The following is a 23346-nucleotide window of genomic DNA, read 5'->3' as shown; positions in this document are numbered from 1 at the left end:
GCATCACATCCCAATTCTTTTAGTAGCTTTATAGACATAGGTAGACTAAATATAGCTTAATTACAACATTTATGATATATTAATCTTCTCTACGAGATGGATGATTTCCAGCTAATGTCTTTATTTTCACAGTCAAACAACATACATACACGCATCTGCTTTAGACGTGCTGTTAGTGCCTAAGGGGGGTGTGTGCGTAACTTGGAAATGGCTCACCTCTTGGGTACCAGATTTAAAGTCAGAGTCCACATCATGGCTAATCTATTGCATGCTGATTATTAAGGATTTGACCTGATCTGTAGAGGGTCCAGGTGACTGAAAAGAATAGGTAACTGCAATTTTACCTAGTAAGAAAGAGATCCTAAATGTTAACAATTCTGTCTAACAACAAGCTACGCTGATTACTCAAATCTTTCTACAGTAATAAAGCTCATAATTAGAACTACAAACCTGTGGCGAGTTCCCATGCTACCAAGGATCCTTAAAAGAACCTGCCTGCCCCCATAGCATCAGGTGGTGCTGGGTCACGCTATCGCCCATTTTTCCCCTTGTGTGTGGGCACTAAGCCCAGGCTCAGCTGACTCTGATGGGTCTCGTTGACCCCCACGAGTGCCCAGAGTACTCAGACTGGAGACCTGCAGGTGGAACACGTTTGTGACTACTCCTTACTGCCAGAAGTCAGGAGCTTCCAGCCTTCTCCATCCTGACAGTCTCTGTCCACTTGGTCTCCAGCTGCTGCTCCTTCCTCCCCTTGTGTAGCTTGGGTTTTCCACAAATACCACATCAGTCTCCTCCTCACCCTTCCCCTCAGCCTGGGACCTCGGGGCCTTGGCCGTAGCACATCTCCCACAGGAGAGGCCACCCCTGCCCCGACTCCAGCGACAGGCAGGAGCCCTCTGCAGCACAGGGCCTGGACAGAGGGCTCCAGCCCTGGGGCCCAGGACTCGATGTGCTAACAGCACTCCTGTGGAGTACCACTGCATCCCAGCGGGTGTCCATGTGCTGGGGACCACATCCTGCAGCGTGCAGAGACCACCGCTGTCCAGCCTTCGGGCAGACCCACATAGTGCCAAGTGGAACTCCTGAGCCTCTCTGCGCTCCTGCTGCAACCACTGCCACATCTCAGCTGCTGCGCTCTCGGGGCTGCACTCTGGCTTCCTTGCTTTCCCCTGATGGGTCCCTTCTGGTGAGAATACAGTCCTGCCTGCATTGCCAGCACCCTGAGCAGCCACACCTAGCTTTCAAAGTGCTGTCGCTGCTGCACTGCCCTGCCACCCACACCACCCTCGGAGCAAATTCAACTGTGCTGGGCCCCGAGCAACCTCACCCAGCTTTGCAGATGGCTCTCCCCCCGAACAGCAGGTTGAATGAGACCATCTCAGGTCCCTTCCATCGAAATTACATTTCTATGTCAGGGACACAGTGGATATACACTGAGCTTCAACTGGTTTCACTTTGAGAGCCAGCAATGACCAAAGCAAGTATCTGCTCCACAGAAGGTGTAGAAATGCATTTGACAGCTACAGCACACTGCTTTTGCTGCAGGAAAAGAATGAACCTCAGTGTTGCTCAATGGATAGGAAGCAATAAAGATCATTATGCAGCCATTATCCATTGTAACTTGCTGTCTCCTCCCTATGCCAAGCCTGCCTGATCCCTGACATCTTAATCGTCTTCTACTTCAATCCATGGAAACTGAGAAACTACACTGATGTTTAAGAATATGGAAAATATTCACTTGCTAATCAGTAAAACTAACACAGATTTCGCATAGATGCAATTTATAAATGAAAACCAGGTGCAATATGGTCATACTAGGCTTATTTCCAAAAGAAAGAGGGTGGGGGTGGCGTGAGGGGTTGGACAGGACAGGAAAAGTCCTCTAAATACCCACAAGACAAGATCTCATACCAGATCCCTACTACTCGAAACCAGTAGAAGTAGTCCTTGTAGTCCACAAGCAACATATGCCACAAAGTGTAGCAAATACCATGCAAGCTGCTATATAGTACTGTGTATATCATGCAGCATTCCATATCAGCCAGGAAATGAATCACCCACCACTGTATCTATAGGTTTCCATGTGATGTCTACTCACACAAAAAGGTGTTTTTAAAATCATAATCAGCATACATCTTTAGAGGTACAGAACTTACCATCTCACATGCAAAAAGCAAGCCTGCGTAACAAGCCAGTGAATCTAAATCTATCACTGGTTTACTTTTAGAATTTATGCCTCTTGGCAGAAGTGGGAGAAGTGTTACTTTGTTTTTTTAAATAAAAAGCATTTCAAGGATAAAGTGCAAAAGGCAACATTACATTTAGCTTCTTGGTCAAGAATGAAAAATATCTCTTAATTTCAATTAAAATAAAGTAGAGATGATGTGGCAAGGAACATGTTCTGTGGTAACTTTACCTACATTTCTACCTATAACCACACTATTTCCCAATTATCCTGGGAGAGATTTATCAGCACAGATTATGCTCTGCATACCATTCTATATCCACTTAAAATTTACTTCCTCATGCAGACATTTTAAAAGTACAGAAGTCAACTGTTATGCCTACTTCATGCACAAAGTAGCATTACACAAATCAAATTCTGTGTCACTAGAAAAATAATCTCCCTGGTAGGGAAGTAAAACACCACTTACAACTAACATGTGCTTCATTTATATACAAAGACCACTTCATATCTATATACATATTTTTAAAAAATTAAGAGAAGCTTCAGTAAAACCTCTGCTAGACATAAATGACATCAGAGAATCTCATGAGGAGCGAGTTGTTTTGAATGAGAGTCACAGTATTGGTGTCGAAGTACTACTCCTTTCAAATACATGAAGAAAGCAAGAAGCATCATAATGTTTTGATACAAAGACAAGACAATAATTATATTCTAGGTGACAAATAGGGAAGGCATGCACTCATTCTTGCCAAGTGTTATCTTGCTAGCTGCTTGGAGCAAGCAACCTTTTTAATTCTTCCACAGTCTTGCAGCAATGGTGAATTACTGTTGAATTAAGACCCAGCTGGTCTTCAGTGGAAGTGCTCCTGCAGAGACCTGATGGATCCACACTGTGGGAATCAGGCTAAATAGCTGACTGTGCAAGATATACGAAGGACAGAGTATGGGTGGAACTGTGCAGAAGTCAGGGCACAATAAAGTGTGTTGTGAAGATTCTCCATGGGAACAAAACCTTCCTTTCTCAAAAAGATGGAGGAGAGTTTTCTGCCCTTCAGAACACACGGCTTCCTCAGCAACAAGAAAACATGTCAAAGCAACATAAGAAGCTATTAATGGAATTTGAGAGGACAATTATGCTTTCACTTGATCTTTTACCAGAAATATTTTAGAGGGCAGGGAGTAAGGTATATTTAAAAAGCTTCTGTAGATTAACTAGTCTTCAGTTAACAATCCAGTATAGAACCACAAAAATTTGTTTAAAATTTAACACATAGTAACATGAAAACAAACAAATGTTTCCATGGAGACAACTACCTAAATAAATGCTCACAATGGATCCAAGGTGTGACGTCACCCAGGCCTGCCTGCAACCATAGCAACATGCCAGTGTAAACAGAAATATTTTTATTTTTCTGTCTAATAATGTCATAGAATTAGAAGTTTTATGGCAGTGCTTAAACCATATTCTTGCAGTGCTGAGTGGTAACACTTCTAAAATAAGAGCAGAGGCATTTCTATCAAGGCTATTACTATTACCATATTAACTACATACAACAAGTGGAGTATGTGTATGGCATAGCTAACATATCACATTTCCCAGAGCAGTTGTTGACCCCAATAAACAAAGAAATTTAAGTTCCTAAGGCAACATGCCAGAATGCTGGTCAGAGATCAGTAACATCTATTCTTCTTGGGTATTCTGCTTTCCTTAATACAAAAACCCTGAAGTTCTTAGACTGCTGTGTCTCACTGTCTTGCTGGATTAAAAAGAATGCAGCCACATGTTGCTTTTCATACCAAACACACAACATTTCTATGCCCTTCTCCTGTATCACCAATGAGCTTGCTTTCTCCGAGGCAACAAGATTCACTAAACCCATATTTGCACTCTGCAAGCACAATATGAGACACACAGCCTACCAACTCCTGCAACTCTGGAAGAGTAACATAAAAGAAATTGTCATTAATGAGGAAAATTTCCAAGAAGGCAGGCAATTGTTTCAGCTATTAAAAAGACACACACGAAAATCTCATTCTTCATGAAATCCATCCATTTTCAAATGCTACTGCTATGTCTGCAAATCGTAGGTCTCTAAATTCAGTAGACCCAGATTGCATTACCACTCTTAATTTACAAAATATAAAAGAAAGATATCTATATAAAGTTCAGATAGTATGTGAAAAATTAATCCTTGGAACAATCAAATATTACTAAGCTATTTATATGAAAATGTGGTATTTTAGCAGAAGCCTGAACTACAGGGAAACTGAAGTTGTTATCATTACAAAAGTGGTGAAATACTGGTTTTGGTCCTGTCATGAAAATGTCAGTCATTCATAAAAACTCTCCTTCTCATAGAACATGACTGTGACTTTGTCTTCAAGTATGGCAGAGAATTTAGGGACCAGTTGAAAAAAACTGCTTCCTACAAAGTATTTTCAGGCTTTTTTTAAAAAACAATTTTATCAGCAGGTTTTTCAGAGAAAGAGTTGCTTCATTCTTGCCATTTAAAAAGAGAAAGCTATCCTGATACCAATCAGCAAAAGAGATTTTTACATTACCTTAAGCAAGGAGCTAGCTTTGAAATAAAACTTTACCCTGCAACCATAGTTACTGTTGTATGCAGTCCAATGAACATACGAAGAAGAGTCCAACATCACAAGTTTTGACTGTGAAACTACAAAATATAGCAGGGAAAGTCTACTACATAATTGCATTTAGTTATGTACACTTCTATTGGTTTTGCTGCTTTTTTCATAGATTTAATCCCATAAGATATTGCAAAACTTTGTAATTCCCTCTTCACGTCTTGCTTTTACAGCTGCAACATGCACAAAAAGATAATGATATTGTATGAGATATCTTTGTTGTATGTTTTTATAACCAAAAAATTTAAAAATTACTTTTCTGCTTATTACAGAAATGGCAGTCTATCCCAACTATATTAATGCAATCCAAATATTTGGCAAAAGTGTAAGTGGTTTTCCTCTGATCTGTAGTGGTGCAAATTATAAATATGCATACATGTGACTACTCTCACAAGTGGACTTTGGCTTTTCATTTCAAGCAATTCCATTGCAAGATTCAATGCTGCTTAATTTCTTGGATTTTCCGAGCTGAAAATATGAAGTTCTTACAATAGAAAAGAAAAAAAAAAAAAAGAAGAAAAAGACATCTATTAAATCATTTCTTAACACAGCTTACATTTCAATCTGCCAAACTGGAAGGATTTGCAAGACCCTTAAGAACCTACAAATTGCTGTCAAACAAAAATACTTGTTGGGGAGAAGGGGGAGATCACTCAATTTTTATCTTTTCTTACCAAAGAATGCAATTCTAGCAGTTCTTCTTTCATGCCTGCTACTGTGCATTTTCTGCATTAGACCATTCATTCTTCTTGTCCTGAAGTACATACAAATGCACTTATATGAAAGCCTTTAATGGACTTTTTATGCAAGACAAATAGACAAATTACACTTCAGTCTGTCCTGACATCCTCGTGCAGAAGGACAACAGCATTCTACACTTACTGTCTTATTTGTAACAAAGGTTCATCAGAATTTCCTCAACTTTTATAACATAACCTTATACAAACTAATCTCTGGAAGACTGACACAGTTCCAGCTTTGAAGAAGTTATCATGGACTATTCAAAACTTTCAGAAGTTTTGTTCACCTGGTTTGGCAGAGGTGGGGACGGGGGTGTTGAATCTACAAAAATGTTCATTACTTCTCAGGATAGAACAGATAAAATCTCTCCTGCAGTAGAGAAAGTCACCAATCCAAGAAAATAAAACACTATCTTTAAGTAGCTCTTAGGTAAACATATCTGTTACTAACTTCCCTCTTACTTTACCCTGACTGTCAGCAATGCTGTGTTCCTACCTATTTTGCAAGTATCTATCGCAGAACAATAAATGAAGGCTGGGAAATTTAGCAAGATGACAAACATGGGCTTTATACACAGACGTAGTAATTCATAATCCAAAGAACAATTCTATTAGATTAATTATTTTCTAACATTCGGACAACATGTGCCATTGTCATAAACTGTAGGCAGAGCTGGCTAGAAAGCAAAACTTGCTAAACACAGTGGCTTTCCAGTAACAGACCCAAGAGAAAACCCAAGTCTACTGCAATGCTAGATAGCAACTGTAGTTGGATCTGACAGATGTCTCTTCTTACCTTTGGCCAGCTCCCTGGCCAGACTACAATGGCCAAGACCCACCAGCCCCACCTCACTGAACCACTGTGGCTGTCCCAGAGTCCATCTCGAGAGATGCCGACTGGCTGAAGAACCTAAAGCCAAAGTACAGAGTCTTCTGACACACATAAGCATAACCCCTATTATGCTTATGGGTGTATTAGGCATGGAAGCAGTACTCTTGTGCATTATGGGGAGTTAAGAGTTTCAACAAATGGGGAAAAACTTGGGTTGTCAAAAAACCTTTGTGCTCTGCTGGGAGGAAGTTGCCTGCAAAATGGAAATGAGCAAAAGTTTATTTTGCAAGTATGCCTGTTTTGAAGCATCATCAAATCTATCATTATCCTTTAGCTTAGGGTTAAATGTGAGGCAAAAGAGAAAGCAAGGAAAAGCAGTTGTCTGAACATGCTTGAGAAACCCTGTATACTCAGCCTATGCATAAACCTCCTATGTTACAGCATATTACTAACACTTGAGTAACTACAGCCATTAAAATCTTCCTTTGTTAAGACTTAAAATACTAGATGTGAAATAAATGTGATTGAGACTAAAAGGAATTGTTGACACATGCTCTCAAGAATAAAAATGTAAAAAAAACCCAACACGTCAGGAAACATGGAAGTATACCTACCGAAAACACGCACATGAAAACCAGACCTTCCTAATAAAGACAGCAAGTCTCAGCTACTGTAAGTTTCCCCACTTGCCTTTTAAGCGGTATTAATTTAAAAACATAATAATTTTAAAAGATAAGAATGGATAAAACACGTTATATGTACACGCACAGGTGAGGAATAAGCAAGTAATTAATAAACAATTAAGATAAAGATGCTTTTGCATTTAACGCAGTTCTCTTCTGAACTATTAAATACCAGATAAAGAGAGGAAAAGATGGCACGTTCTTTCAAGAGAAATGGCAACGCTTCACAGTGGTCATGGGAGAAAGGTCTGAGAAACTGCTGAACAGGCACCTCCCCAGAGGCAGAGACGGAACCTCGGGGCTGAGGAGGGGCTGCTGAGCAGCTGCAAGGGGACACCTCCCCTTCCCCTGGGGCCACGGGTACCCACCCCTCACAGCTCCTCCGGAGAAGAGGACAGGACTCCTCCTGCCCCTCAGGCACCAGAACTGACACTCCTTTGTACCTGCCAATGCTGCATAGCTGCTTATGCCGTACCACTGCGCTGGCCTACCACTAACTTGCCCAGATACCAACATGAGAAAGCAGCGCTAAGATTTTTTCTCAGATGACAGATACAGAGAAAATTTTAAGTCAATGAAAGCCGAAGAAAAATTGAAAATAAATGCCAGCATTGCCTATCATAGATCAAAAAAGAAACAAACAACCCTACCGCCTAAACATCCATTTCAAATGACTAGTTCACTGACAGCATACCTGACTCTGGCAACACAGCTTCCAAAACGTAAAAGTAGGGACTCAAAGAGAAAGTTATTTTATTTTTATTTGTTATTATTTTTAAATATATTTATTAATATTATTATTACAAGATCAAGTGGGCTGGAGCACGCATATGTAGTGTTTTAAATTGCCTAGTAAAATCCCCAAGGAGAAAAGTAACAAAGAAAGAAATAAAATACATAATGTCATCCTAACTGCGCATGTTACACTGGACAGTCTTTGGAGATCAAGGGCCTTTTCTCCTCTGCCTTTCTATGCTTTGATACACTCTTGAAGAGTCAGTGCTTGTAGCCAGTTTTCCAAACTACCCTTGTCAGCAGCTAGGTTTGCTTGTCCTCCCCAGCATTATAGCAGAGCAGTTGAAAACACAAGCCAAACAGATGTTCCTACGAGCTGCAAGTACAATTAAGGGACCTTCCTTAAAGCTTGTCTGACTCCTGGTTGTGTTGAGGGACATTTTAAACAGTTACTGTGGTATCGAACAGTGGTGTGGTGGGGGTGGGAGGACAGGGCTATCAGATCAGATACTGCGGCAGGTGAGAACGATCCAGTTCAGCACATCAAGCAAGAACAAAAACAATTATTTGGGGCTTCATACAGAATATGCTGGAACAGCTGAATGCCTTTCCTTGGATTTGATGACTTTCTGGATCACGCTTGCCTAGGTTTTCAATCTGGGGAGAAAGTTCAACTAAAGCTCCAGTCTGCTCACAAGAATAAGCTAGGTCCACTGAGATAATCCTAACCAATTAATCACAGCCATCAGTCTCCATCACAAATTCACCATCAGTATGGCATGGCCCTACAACACTTTAAACATGAGTAGGTGGTGTGCTGGACACCAGGACTATTAGAATAATGGCTTTTAGTACATGTCCCAGCTTAGCCTCATTCTTCTGAGGCTAAGTTTTGGCAAGATGTGAAACTACATCCTGACTTCATCCAGATATCCTTCAGGAAACATTCACATTATTTACTGCAGTAAAAAAAAAATTACTTTTCATGAAATAGCCTGCATTTGTCCCAATCACATCATACCTCTTCATACAGCGTAACACCTGTGACACTGAAGTCCATTTAAGACAGCATGACAGAAGCTGAAAGCTGTATTTTCAGACAAAGCAGCACAATTTCATAGAAGAACACAAGAGACCAATTGTGACAAATACAAACAGTGCCTTGCAACATCTGTAAGCAACAGAAGGTAAGTTTAGATGATATCTACAGAACATGTTGGGGAAACAGGGAAATGATGGCAGAAAGGAACTTACTTGATTTTACTGAAGACAATGTCAACATCTGTGATTGTCACGTTTTTCCCATCTATCACATGACAGTCCTTACATAGCTTTGACCAGTTCTTCCCATGCATTTCTTTTCCTGTGGCTCTTGTATCACCATGGATGGCAAATTTTCTAAAGGCCTCTTCCAGAGCACTTATTTCTCCTGCCATAGCCCCCTCATGGGAGCTGTTTGAATCACAGGATAATCGTTTTGCTGCTCGGTCCTTTGCTGGGTCCGAAGGAGACTTTGGAGGAGTCTTATTCGCAGGTTTGGTCATCTTTCCTTTACTGTCAGCCATTTTTGTGCTGCAAAGAAGAGGGTAAACTCAGTACATTAATTTGCACTAGGTTCACTTTCTGTTAAGTTACAGGCTACATTCATTTCACAACTTATGAAGAGTAAGTGGTTTATACAGCTATCAAGAACTCAGTGCCCTCTACCATCAAACAACAGTCTACACACAGAACTATGGAACTCTGCCCATCTAGAAAAAAATTCTAGCATATTTAAAAAAAAAAAAAAAAAAAAAGGACAGGGAAAGAACATTCCAAAATGGGGCACAAACCTAATTTCACCATTATCAGCCAACAAGAGAAGAGAGCATGTAGGTATTTGTGGGGGTGTGTGATCTTTTTTTTTTTCCAATGGCAATCACCATGGTCACTTTACTGATTTGAATATAAGTATTCCCTTTACATTGTAGGCATTACTACCTACTTTTATTTCTGATGGAAAAATAAGCAGCACTATTTTCTGGACTGTGGGGTTTAAATATTTTTTTTATTCATTGACAAATTAAGTATTTTTAAAGTGCAGCAAAAAATATTAATGTTATAACCCTTGTGTTATATAATGTAAGGGCTAGTAAGTAAGGAAGCCTCAGAAATGCTTAGACAAGTGTCTCTTGTTAACAAAACCATTTCTCAAGTTTATGCCCAAAGAACTGTAGCTGTGGAATTAATTTGGAATGAATACATTCATGATGCAGGAGCACTGAGAAGGGATGTCATTACTGCAGAGAACAACTTTCAGATTACCATGTTCACGTAGGACAGGTTTGCCTCTTAAAAGAAACCATAAACTGAGAAACAGAACACCAAGTCATTTTCAGGTGTCTTCATAAAGAGTAAAAACCTATCATGCCAGAAGCATCTCACAGAAGCCTTTGCTTTTTGCTCACCCACTCAGCTTGGCAGAAGCAAGAGGCACTGAAAAGCTTAGGGATAGGGTGCTCTGTGTGCCTGTCCCAACAGCTACACACAGACTGTGGCCCAGACGCACATCTGTGGTGCTGCTAGAAATTTTAACCCATAAAGAGGTGCTTAAGGTATCAGAAGTTGGGCAAATACTAGGTAAGGGCTGGAAAGCCCACTATACTTGCCTCATCCACTCTTCTGAAGTCACAGCTACACATGGTATGCAACTAACATGCAAAGGTTGATACGTATTTCTAGTTAAGGTTTTAGTTCTGCATCAGACAGAAAGCTCTTTTAGCTTATATACTGTACTTCAATACAAACTCCTCAGCAATGGAAACAATTCTAGAATTCTGCCTCTTCTGATATTGATTAAGCTCTGTCACTTGAGTAGCCAAGGCATACCCTTTCCTGCAAGCTGCAACAGAACTAACTGTAATTACCTTCTCTGCAGCAGTTACTGCTAAGCTTCATGATTAGAAACAACCTTTTAATAAAAATTATACTAAAGGACCTTTATCCTTTACACTTGAGCAAATGCAGCATGGCCAAATCACTACTGTCTATTTTGAAAACATTCAAGTAAATGCCTAAAAACTTTGTTATATCTTAAGCCTGGAGATCCTTCCGTTTTGTTTACAATGCCAGCACAAATTCCGGCCAAATAACCAAAACGCTAAATTAAAGTTAACATGTCAGGAATTTACTGACTGTTGCCTGAGAGTTCTAGATGCACCCTGAAATTAAAAGAAAAGCACAGAGGGAGATAAAAAGTTTGAAAATGCAGAAGTTCATTAAAAAGTTTAAAAACTCACCAATTCCCATTTCCATTTCCTTTGCACCCTGCCTCTCTCCAAAGAACAGCAATTTTACCTCAACAAACTTTTCTGATAGTCTGCCAACACTGAAACTCCATACTATAAGTACCCACAATAGTAGCTTAAGATTTACAAGTATTGCAGATGCATACATGTTTACCAAAATAGTGCCTACATCAGTCTGAAATGTCTGATTCACCAGGCTACGCACATTCTTTTGCTAACAACACAGTGACGAGCAAATGTAAGAAGAAAACAAAAACACTGCTGACACAATCTATGCAAAAAAGAATTACATTAAAAAAATCAGATCATGAAGATCTATGATCCACCTCCGTCTGTGAGGCAGCCTGACTTCCAAAAGCAGAAGTCTCTTCCAAGCTTCCACCATTTCAAATCTACTAGAACTGGAAATTAGAACCAGAGATCTACCAAGCTAACACTAACTGGTGGAAAGGGAAAGCAGGGAGAGTACACATCAGCAAAAAGAATAATGTCTGTATAGGACATTAAAACCTGAAGTTACCTCCAGAAGAAGTAACAGGACAAAAGGTGAAGATCTGTTATACTGAGATGTGTGCAGCTCATACCACATTGCCATTTTAGCTTGTGCCAAATAAACCTTCCACAAGATTTTTGGGGATAGCCCCCGCCTGCTCTTAGCAATTCTGTCAAGAAGCTATGCTCCGTGTGAACATCCTTGAGACACTTGCACAGCTTACAAACTGTAAGTAAGAAAATGACTGTGCCACTCTGTCTCATCTGAAATTAGAAAAAATAACTACATGTCTACACCTTTAAGTCTCCCCTGAACAAAATCTTTCTTTAGCCAGTATCAGCACCTTGCTGGCCAACTCTGTCCAGTCCCACATCACCCATAACCACAACTCAACTTCACACAGCACAGCAGAACTGGGTTTTAAAAAGCAAGTCATGATTTCAAACGATGAGCTGAAACCCACACTTGAAAGGGTTCCGAGTTTCTGAACGGTGTGATTTTTAAAAGGACTACATCATTTTTCGTCTGTACTGCTGTCTTATACTGTCTTTAATATGATAGCTGTAGTGATTGAAAATATTTTTTGCTTACTTTCAGTTGCTAATACGTTAAAAGTTTATAAACTTGGCATAAGAAAAATTCTTAAAGGAACATATTTGGCCTTGAGAAAGACACTTCAATTCCAGACTTAGTTCCCTCAGACATCAATAAATGAACTTTGTATTGGGCTGTTTTGAGTTTTTCTGGGCCAGGGGGAATAGGATACACTCTACAGAAAAGGTTTCAGTTTTGAATGATGAAATCTGGTACACAAAGTGGACTAATTTCAAAGCAATCCTCACCAACTAAAGGTCAAGGATAGATTAAACTAAGGGTTCTGCTGTGGTTGCCAAAAATTGTCATGGATACTCTTTTTCTTGTTGAACCGTAATTACAGTTTACTTATTAAAAATCCCATGTAATAGCGTGAAATTTACTAAAAGAAGCTACCTTGTTTATGAAAATACTGACCTAGCCTCAACTTAATTTTTTGTTTCTTAACATTAGAAAGAACACACTCTGAAGAGAATATTCATTAATATACTATATCAGAAGGAAAAGAATTGTACAACACAGGATATGACATCAGATTTTTAATGACGTCAGCTCCTTTAACTTTTTTTAGCTATTAGAGATGAGGAAGGAGATCATGCCACGTTAAAGAAATGATCTCTAAAAGAGAAGTACAGAATAACTTGTTTGCTAAAAATTCAAGATCAAATGCTGGTTTGAGTCTTCCTTACCCTTTCTCCCTTAGACAAAGGGATCAGCAGGCACTTGCTGGCTTCTGCCAGAAGGAAAGATTAGCAGTTACTTGTGGAGGGGCCACAGCAGGGTGATAGATGGAAGTGACAAAAGAAAGTGACTACTCTAAAGTACCAATTCTGAAATTCAGTAACATAAAATTAAGCGACTGTTCAAAAGCCTTAACTGTGAGGATACCAACTATAACAACTGCAGTTAACCAAAGAAACACCTTTCATCACCACCCAAAAAGTCTAGTATGCACACAATTAGATAATATTACATTTCCAGAGCTGGCAGAGGGAAGGGAGGTGGGACTAGCCACCCATCGCATCCTCTCCAAGTACTTCTGGCTCCAACCTAGCAGGTCCACATCACAAAAATTAAGAAAGAGGTATAAGCAGATGCCAGAATTCAGAAGGCTTTGTGAAAGAACTGTTCCCAAAAAATGGAGTTCCAGAAATCCACAAAATATTTAGGCAACCAGGTGTTATGATCTGCTATAGTCTGTGTCATGTAATACTCCTTTAGCATAATGAAAAAGCAGTTCTTGTCCCTTCTCCCACTCTGCAACAGGTAAATAACACAGCACATCACAGAGAGATATCTATGCAGACAGAGATTAAGCTAGGGATCAAACTGACTGAGGTCACGGCTAGCCCATGCTAAAATAGACTGGAAGTGTAGATCTGTGTTCTCAGCGTATGCCTAACCCATTAGAAAAAGTTTTCTCATATCATCGAACTTCCTTTCAGCCAGCAACTACAAAACATACTCATCTGCTGACAGACAGCTGGGAGAGCTCTCCCAGATAAAGCCACCTATTAATCTGGATTCTTCCAAAAATGAGGGAGACAAGCAGCTATTGTTCCTGTGAATTCCACTTGCTGATTCTCTATAGTTGCATGAACACCAGGTACATGTAAACAAACCCAAAGCCTCAGTACCGACCAACTGTCAGCTCTACTGAAAGATTTCTACAAATTCACACTCTTTCACTTACCCAAATCCTCTCCAGGTATCAATATAATGCAGTGCAGAAATTTCTGGTACAGCTTTGATTTAGATTTGGGGGAATTGCTCTTAGAAGCAATCCATCTCTCAGCACCAACAAGGAAGACCTGAAGTCTTACTAAAACCCAGAGTATTTTTGCCAACAACTTCTGCAGCTTATGCAACTCTACAGAATATCCATGTGTCCTACCTGGTCAGAATTCACTGCAGCATCTTCCCTGTCCCTGAGAACTAGTGCATGGCTAATCTGCTCAGGAAGCACAGATTGTAACAGAAGTTAGCCTCACTGCCATGTCACAGACAGGGAAGCCAAAGCAGAAGGACAGAGAAACATGTCTGTTCTGCTGCCAGAGTTCAGAGCATAATGAGGGCCCTAGGACCCGTACTCCACACTGCTTTAATTATTGGGCCACACAAAGCAGGTACATGACTGTATGGAGCGCTCAGAAGAACCAGTGTTCTCTGGCTCTATGAAGGAAATATAGTCTCACCAGCTGCAAATGTATTAACCCAGTTTATGATCTCCACATCAAAAAATGCTTTAAAAAAATTAACAGAAAACTATCAAAAGTGTGAATAGCTAACTTTTTGAACTATACCATGTACTTTCTCATCTGCTTTGTTTAGCTTGCCCCTAGAATGCTAGGAATATTCTGTCCCAATGTACATTAAATTGCTTTCATTTGCAAGTATTACAAAACCAGGTTTTAGTGGAAGTATTCTTGCAGCACTAACTGGCATGGAAATTAATAACAGTCTATTTGTCCAAAAGACTAGAACACTACAGTTGATACTTACAGCAGCCTCAGATACAATTCAGGTAATGGAAAAGGCAGCTTATTTTAAAACTGTTCATTCTTCAGCATATTTACCAACCAAGAATTGACTAAAACTATACTGAAAGTCCTGTGAACTAAGGAACACTTTCAGTTCAAATTTTATAATGGCAGAAAGCATTCAAGCATCAAGCAGACCTCTGTTTAGGAAACTGCCGAGACTGACAAATTTCAAGAAACCATTCAATAGCACCATGGCACAACTGCAATGCAGTAACATCTGCCCTTCCCTGTAATGCTCACCTTTGCATATGCCAGCCTTATTTCTCAGGTGCAACCTAGCTCCATTGCAATTTGCGACACAACCCCCAAAAGACCCCAAAGTTATGTTTACACTGAGCATCGGGGTCATCCTCTAGCTAAAATCCAAAGTCTGCAGTCCAGATTCCTCATCTTGAGCCCAAAGACAGTAACTTGGATAAAATAGCCCTAAAATGGAGTATCTGCTCAAGTTCTCAATCTTAGTCCTGATCCCCTCCCTAAATTCTTAACCCTTTCCACCATATGCCCCAGGCAACTAAGCAGCAAAAATCTACGAATTCTTGATTTTGCAATGCTTTTTGCTGTTCTTTTTATGCAGAGTCCAAGGTTCTGCTTTGCTTACAGTCACACCATAGAGCTTTGGCCACAAGGCAGAGTGGAGGTGATACGCTAACTGTGCCCTAAATATCCACCAAGATATAATCCAAACCAGAGATTGCCCAGACAGTCTTTCTGCAACCTCCTTGCCACCCAGCAATTCTGTTGTACCTTTTGTCTCCATGAGCTCTTAAGTGAGAAGGGCAAGTAGGTACTCCACAGCACAAACCCTAGACTTATAAGCAAAGATACTGTTCTACTATCTGCAAAATGTCACCAGCAGGTTAAAAAAAACAGTAAAAATATTCTTTCAAGCACTCTATTCCATTTCTTGCTGGCCTTAAGCCGAGTATGCAGGCTTTCCAATACTCTTGCTCTTTGTAACGGATACTCAGATCAAAAAATTCCCCAGTTCATGGGCAAATGGCACCCAACTGATCTTCCTGGCATCCTCACCTTCCAAAGGGTGGGAAAATATAACAGATTCATCTGCAAAAGCATCTATGCATCTGTTTAGTTGGCCAAGGAAAATATGATTCTACATTGTCAGACAGTATCTCTCATGTATGTGATCACATCAGATATGTGAATGAACGCTCAAGAAAGCAGCAGTCAGATATCTACCAATTTTATGGAGAACCAGAAACAGAGTAGGGGGAAAGGAGAAAGATGGTGGACCCTTGCAATGCGGTTAACACTGCCAGCAAGGTGAGGTACATCTGGTATTCCATAAAGATTTGAAGAACCATACATTGTTAACATTAACAATTTTACTTCTGTTTTATGTCACAATAAGCAGTAATATTTCTGTGCCATTCTCTTATAAATGCATTAGCCTCAGCCTCTCTGTACTTACATTCTCAGCTCCTCAACCCAGACAAACTAACAGCCTTCCTAATGATATTTCTTAGATGGTCTTAAACCTGAAAGCTCATTTATTGGCTTTTAGAAAATAGGCATGCTACAAAGAATTCTGCCCACAGGTACACAACCTAGTAGTTTTACGTTAATTGTTACCCGGTTTTACCTTCCATTCTCCTGCTAATCATTCCTGCGCATCAAGTGTTAGTAAGCATGCAAGTACTTAACATGTAACCTTTATCAGAATCTGTTTCTGCACTGTTGGTGTGCTGTCGGTAAAACTTATTCACTACACCACAAATAGCTGTCATCCAAGATTTCTTAAGACCTTCTAGCCAATCTGAGCAAAAAAAGAAAGCACCTCTTCAACGAGCACGAGAGGTGCTATTTTTATGAGTGAACTGGATGCATAACACTGTCAAACTGTGCAAGGCATTTGAAATTTGTCTGACTGCATCTGTTTTATTTTAGTACCCGAACTATCTTCCCCTTCTTTTAGAAATGTTACAGAATTGCAGTTAAAAGGAATTCTCATTTATTTTGTCTGTAATTATTTATACAAAATAACAACAGCAGGGACAAAGCACAGAAGATGGAATCTTTTTCCCACATTTTTGGATAAACATTCAAGCTGAAGGAAGTGATATACAACTGGAGAAATGCAACATTCTCCTAATAAGATGCAATGCTTTAGATAATGGTCCTAAAGCCTCCTTCAGAGCTATCTGTAGGAACCAGAGTTAAGGCATTTTTCTTTTGAGTTGTACTTTGAATGTATTTCTCCACGTGTGGTGCTCAAGTGCATGAGTGCCATCCATTTTCCCTAGCATATAGCAGAAGGAAAATGAGCAGGGAACACTGCAGACCAAGCAAAGCCAACAACTCTATTTACATTTAAACCAACCCTTATTTAAAGAAAATTAAATCTTTTCACAGGCTTTATGAGGAACTGCATGGCTGAACCTTGAGTTCTCTTGACCGATATACATGCACCCAGCATTATGGACACAGACAAAGCTGGCTAGATCATACAGAGCTACATTAAGACCTTCAGCAGGACACACAGAGTAACAAAAAAGGTGGTTAGTCTAGCTGTCCAGTTTCTCTCCTCAGCAAAACACTATTTCAAACTGTGATGAAGTTACGTGTGTCATTAAAAGAACAACCTTAGAAAACACATTACCAAACACAATAATTTTGAGTGCTGGCAAATGGCTTCTACTGTTCTATTTCTAAAAACTATTGCTACCTGCCTACACAGTTACTGGTACTGTATAATTTATATACAAATATAAGTTTAGCTGTTAGTAAATTACATTCCTCCATTCCAAAGAACTACTTCATAAAATACCACCTCTTTATATACCCATAAATGAAGCACCTATACACAAACATATACACACCTTTATCAGCAATAGTTGTATTAGAACTTTTTTGTTTCAAAAGGCATGCGTTCACTTGACAACACTTAAAGCTACACAAAAACTCTTTAACGAAATAACTCTTGACTAACTCTACAACATACTGTAATACCACTGCGTCATACCAGGTTTCAACTGTGAAGGCAGAATCATAAATACAGCTATCCACCACACATTTATGTACTGGTGAACTCCTATCACACTTTTTTTTCCCCATTATGCAACTATCCCACTTGAGGATTCCACTTACTAAGTATTCATCCTGAGCTCCACTAGGCTGCTATCATTGTTAGATGAAGAAATAATCTGGACACAATTGCTCTGCAATTACACACACAGGCAAGGATATAAGCCAGTGCCTAGAACAGCCTTCACAGAATAAAGTGAATATGACACTGATTAGAGCACAACAAAAGAGGAGCCTCAACTATTTCGACGAGGTACTTTTTCACGGTGTATCAGAAAAAGACTTGGGAACCACAGATCCAAAAAGACTGGTAGACAACAGCTGCTCTCTGCAGCAGTTAGTCTTACAATTAATTTATAGCTCCAAATAACATGCCAGGCCTATCATCATCACTTCAGAGATTAGCTGAGTACAGGTTCCCTGGCTTGTACCATTACAATTGTAGAGTTTGCTCAGCCTCGTTTCTTCATCACTACACACTGTACCCTCCCTGCCACCCGCATCCACAGCAGACCACTAATCTGAACTTCCATAGAACCTTTCCAAAATATTTCTGCAAAAGCCACGAGCAATAAAGAACCACTCCATGAAAGGAGGTCAGAGACCATACAGCAAGGAGATGACTTTGAATGCCAGCGAGCTTTGTAACCACCTATATGCAAAAATATCAAGAGAACTATGGCAATACTATTGACAGGGATGGAACTGGATTCAAGAAAAAAATGAGCTAATTGAGACTTATAGGCCTTGATAGTAAGATTTAATAGTCATGAAGCATCACCTCTGATCAAAGAACTGGAGATGGTATAAGAGCTATAAAATCATGAGATGAGATGTTTTACCTGTAAGACTTAAAGAATGCCACCAATGTGATCTGTTAGGCAATTAAAGTCACTTCCACAAGGTATTCAAACATCACATACTAAATGGCTCTTAACTGTCAAAAGATCTCAAAAACCTCAACAGCTGAAAATTCAGGCTATGCCAACGCAAATTAGAAATAAGACTTTCTTAGGGAGGGACAATCAACCATGGGAAATACTACAGGTAACTTCCAAGAATTGCTGCTCATAACCTGATGTCTGCACATTAGAGTTCCTTTAATGCAGAAGAACGTTGATAAAAACCTGTCTTTCAGAGACGTTTGACTAAGTGTATGTTATTGGTCTCAGGTAATTAACGTCAAGCAAATACTACTTGAGTCAGATTAGACTGCCTGAAGATCTCTTATATGTTCTTAAAAGTCTGGTGCTTCAGTTTTGTCTGAATCAAAAAACCCCCAAAACTAACCTTTAAGTACAGATTTTTTTCAACCACCCACAGCTCAGTACAAAATAGGAGGGGAATACTTCCCTTGCTAAATCATCAATAATTATTTCACATCTATAAGCTTCACTAAGATGAACTGTTTGGGTACTGGTCCTTCTGATTGTGAAATGACATGAGACAGGCAGACACAGATTTGTTTTTAATCTAAAAATAGTCTCATCAACAACGAAGGAACACTTTTGGGAGCAAGACCTCTTAGCATTTGAATTTCCATCGCAAAAAACTCCTTAGCACTGATCCAACAGAACAGCGCTCCTCAACTGTGCATTTAAGAACTTGTTTGAACTAAGACTGCATCCCTAAGAGATTCAACCAAAACCTGTTACATCCTTGACTTCTCTTTTTTTTAAAAGAAGTTTTTCTGTGCTCACTTTGCCAAATACTCCAATACATGGACACTGACACACAAGCATATTCTTGAGATCAGCCAAACCAGGCAAGAATTAACCTCATAAAATTATCTAAGATGGTTCTACTGCAGATTCATTTTTCTTTTCACTTGCCCCATAACACATTGAAACTTTGGTCTGTATGCTTCTGGTTTTCTAACACGGAGAAGGTAAGTTCATATCACGCACTCAGAACACTATGAGGCAGGGGAAAGACCAGGAGGAAAAGAAAAGGAAGAGGGAATCTTAAGACAACTGGCAAGAGTAAGAACCTGGGCTTCTCCACGTCTGCCTTAGGGTCCTGACACAGTTCAGTTTTCTTCTGCTACAAGGGAATCTTAATTGCCCACCCACTACACATAACAACTAACAACAGAGTAAAAATCTCCCTCTCCTTTGATGGACACACCACTGTGAGGCAAGAAACAACCAGCACAGTCAGTCTGTTCTGCTCCATCAGCGTTTAAGGTGAACATCCAGTCAGAAGAAGCTCCCTGAAACCCAGCCAGGCTACGCATACTCATCCTGTATCACATGTACGGGCCCTGTGAACGTAAATACCATATTTATATTGGAGTATTTTACCAATAACACCCTCTCAATGCACAGTTACTTTCACTACTATTTCAAAATATTCCAATAACCAGACTACATTGTGATGGGAAATTCTTGCAGTACCTCTGTGTATGGCAATTTGGGATGGGCAGAAAGATGTATTCACCAAGAAATTTCTTTCTGTTGAAGCTGTATTTGTTACCATGTATTTTTTGTGGGTTTGGGCACATAAAGAAGATGAGAAGAAGAAAGAACTAAAACAATTTATAGATAACACTGGGGAAAAGGCAAAGCAATGTGATTTTTCCTGTATAACTTTGATTTTTCTAAACAAAAATTCCATTTCAAAATGTTTTTAAATGGTGTTAAATTTAAACTACGGTAAAAAATAAGTAGCTTGAAGATAAAATGTTTTATATTGGGTCAATGTAGGTGTTTGGTTTATTTTAAATTTAATTTGTTTCAGCATTTAGTGAAGCTAAATACACTTAAAAATTCCCCCAAACCATTTACATATCCCAAGATCACCCTTTGATATCAGAACTTCCCTCAGAGAACCGTGCAAGTCTTACATGAAGTTCTACAACTTCCTTTGCTCCAACATATGAGAAAAAGAAAATACCTAGCCGGATAATGCACACATGTACCAATGTATCCTTCTTAATAGCAGCTGCATTCCCTTTTTTATATCATTTAACAGTATCTTGTTCTGTATTTTGGATCACAATATTTTGAGGGCCAGGCCCAAGTTTTTGTACCCAACAGATATAGTTAAGGTCCCTGACCACAACTCCTAGACACTATGGCAATATAAACAGTGGGCAAAATGTTTCTTTTCCACTAATTTCTCTTCCACTGGCAGAGGCACCTAAAAGCATTTATGCCCACATAATGCTTTTATGCCATTAGTAGTAGTCATGCCACTATGGCAGAGAAACACTAGGGGTTAAAATTATACACCTGCATTTAATTTCAGTTACACATGGCATAAAAATGTTTTTTTAGAGGGAGAAAAAACCCCAAACCCCTGTTTGTTGCTTGCTGAAAAAGAGTATCATTTATGCAAGGGCTGCAAGCAGTATGCACATACAAATAGAAAGGACATGACATCACTGAGTGACTACAGGAAAGACTGTTCTTGTTATAAATTTTTCTTCATACAGTGATACAGGATTGTGAATACAGTCACATTCTCACACTCAAAGACTTTTACACAATCAAAGTGTGCCAAGCAAGAAAAATATATTGATATTATTTTAATTTACATATTAAGCTTATCATCTCAGAGCAAGTTACCAAGCTTAAATATGGTTTATTCTTTAAAGCATTCCGAGATACACGAAAAACAATTAATTGCCTCTGCCTATAATGAGAATACACTAAACATAAATTAACTGCCTGCCTCACTCTTTAAGAGCCTTCTTTTTGCAAGGTACAATAAATAAAAATAACTTGCATCATACAGCTGCCTAGGGAAAGTAGCTGGCATAAATATACCTACCACGAAAACTAAATTAAAAGATGTTATTTTTCACCACATTCAAGCCACAGTTTAAATGGGGCACAGAATTGCTGGATGTGTACTTCCCTCTATAAAGATCTGTTCCTACATTCACGAGGGCCGAGCGCGAGCACTGCAGGAGGCTCCTGTGGGAACTTTATCTGCACCGGAGCCGCGCGGCCGCTCCCGAGCCGGGCACGCGCTGCAGCAATCACCGGGGCCCGGCTATTTAAAGGCCTATGACTGTCACCCACAGAGGCACAAGAGCAATCGAAACAGCATTTTATTTTTATTTTGGCTCTGGGAGGAGCGAGGTTGAGCCGGTGTGAAAAACATAATTCGAAAAAGCAGCAGCTCATCACTAAACGATTAGCAAAACGAGCACCGACATCTCAAAGTAAATACAGCGCGCGCGTCCAAATAGCCACCCGTGGTATTTTAAGCCCGAGACTCCGGGAGCGCGTACGCGCCGCTCCGCTCTTCCTCCGCCCGCTCGCAGTATGGGTGGGAGAAGCCCCCAGCCCCCGCGCTCCACGGCCGGGCTGAGGCCGGGCGGCCCCCGAGGCGCGGTGCTGCGGGGCACGGCCGGGCACGGCGCCAACGCGCAGCGCCGGTGAGCGCAGCCCCGCGCCGCCGCCCGGCTCCACGCCGGGGGCGACGCCGCCCCTCCTCCGCGCTCCCGGGCAGCCCCGGCAGCTGCGCCACCCGCTGCGCGCGACGACCCCCGCCCGGCACGCGGGCACGCGGCGCCGCACGCAGCTCACTGGCCCCGCGGCACGCGCTCGGCCCTCGGGGGCGCCACGCGGACCTGGGGGGCGCCGCCGCTCTGGGCCGCCGGCGAGTCCGGGGCGGCCCGGGGGCTCCGCCTCGCCCCGCGCCCCCCGCAGCCCCGCGCCCGGGGCCGCCTCACGCAGGGCGCCGGGGGGCGGCGGAGCCCGCAGCCTCCAGCTGACACCTGCGCGTCTGGCACCGAACGGCTGCGCCTGTCAGCCTCCGGGAGACGGGCCACCCGCTCCGCCCGGCGGCACGCAGCGGCGGCTCCTCCGCCGCCTCCGGCCGATAGCCAACGGCGGCGCGGCCTCCCTCGCCGCCCCGGGCGCGGCCGCAGGAGCGCGGGGCCGCCCCGGCACCGTTCCGCTGCCGTGGAGGTGCGAGAACCGACGGGCAGGCGGAGAGAAGCGGCTCCGTACCGGGCCTCCCTCCCCGCCGGCCCTTCCTGGGGGAGGGTAGCAGGGGGTTAATCCAGCGGAGGCAAGCCGCCGCCTCGCCCGCAGCCCCCCGCCCGCGTTACACAACGGCGGCGCGGCCGGGCCGGGCGGCGCGCCCCCGCCGGGCGCCACCCTCCCCCCCCGGGCGCTCCCCCGGCACCGAGAGCCCCCGTACCCTCCTCAGCTGGGATCAGCTACCGGCGCGCCGCCACCCCCGCGCTCCCTGCCACAGGCGCCCGCTCACCGCCGGCTCCGGGGGCGGCAGGTCCCGCAGCCTAACCGCCGCTCGCTCGGCTCCGCCGCGCTCCGCAGCCCCTGTCAAGCCGGCGCGGCCGCCCCGGCAGGCACCGCCCCCGTCGCCCGGGCATTGGCCGCCGCTCCGGCCGCTCCCGCCCCCCGCGGAGCCTGAGGTAATGGCTCAGCGCGGGGCCGCAGCCGCCTCCGCTCCTTACATGGCTGCGGTGGCTGGCGCTGCCCTGCTCGCTCCGCTCCGCCCCGCTCGCTGCCCGGTGCCGGCGGCAGGTGAGGCCGGCGGGCGGCAGCCACTGGGCCGCTTCCCTCGCCAGCAGCTGGCG

The 23346-nt window shown here is 42.1% G+C and overlaps 1 protein-coding gene across 1 annotated transcript in view; it reads right to left on the bottom strand.

Annotated features, from left to right (window-relative positions):
• The window catches only part of TPPP (tubulin polymerization promoting protein), a 66937-nt gene extending 43883 nt beyond the window's left edge, over positions 1-23054 (bottom strand). The window contains exons 1-2 of the mRNA XM_056332526.1: positions 22947-23054; positions 9082-9399 (exon numbers count right to left, since the gene is read on the bottom strand). Coding sequence (XP_056188501.1) covers positions 9082-9392 — 311 coding nt within the window. The 5' untranslated portion in view covers positions 9393-9399; positions 22947-23054. The remainder of the gene's footprint in view (positions 1-9081; positions 9400-22946) is intronic.
• Between the last annotated feature and the right edge of the window lie 292 nt (positions 23055-23346).

Source organism: Falco biarmicus, chromosome 3 (genome assembly GCF_023638135.1).
Source record: "Falco biarmicus isolate bFalBia1 chromosome 3, bFalBia1.pri, whole genome shotgun sequence".
Classification (NCBI taxonomy): domain Eukaryota; kingdom Metazoa; phylum Chordata; class Aves; order Falconiformes; family Falconidae; genus Falco; species Falco biarmicus.
The sequence above is the reverse complement of the archived record's forward strand: the minus strand, read 5'-3'. Positions and strand labels throughout refer to the sequence as shown.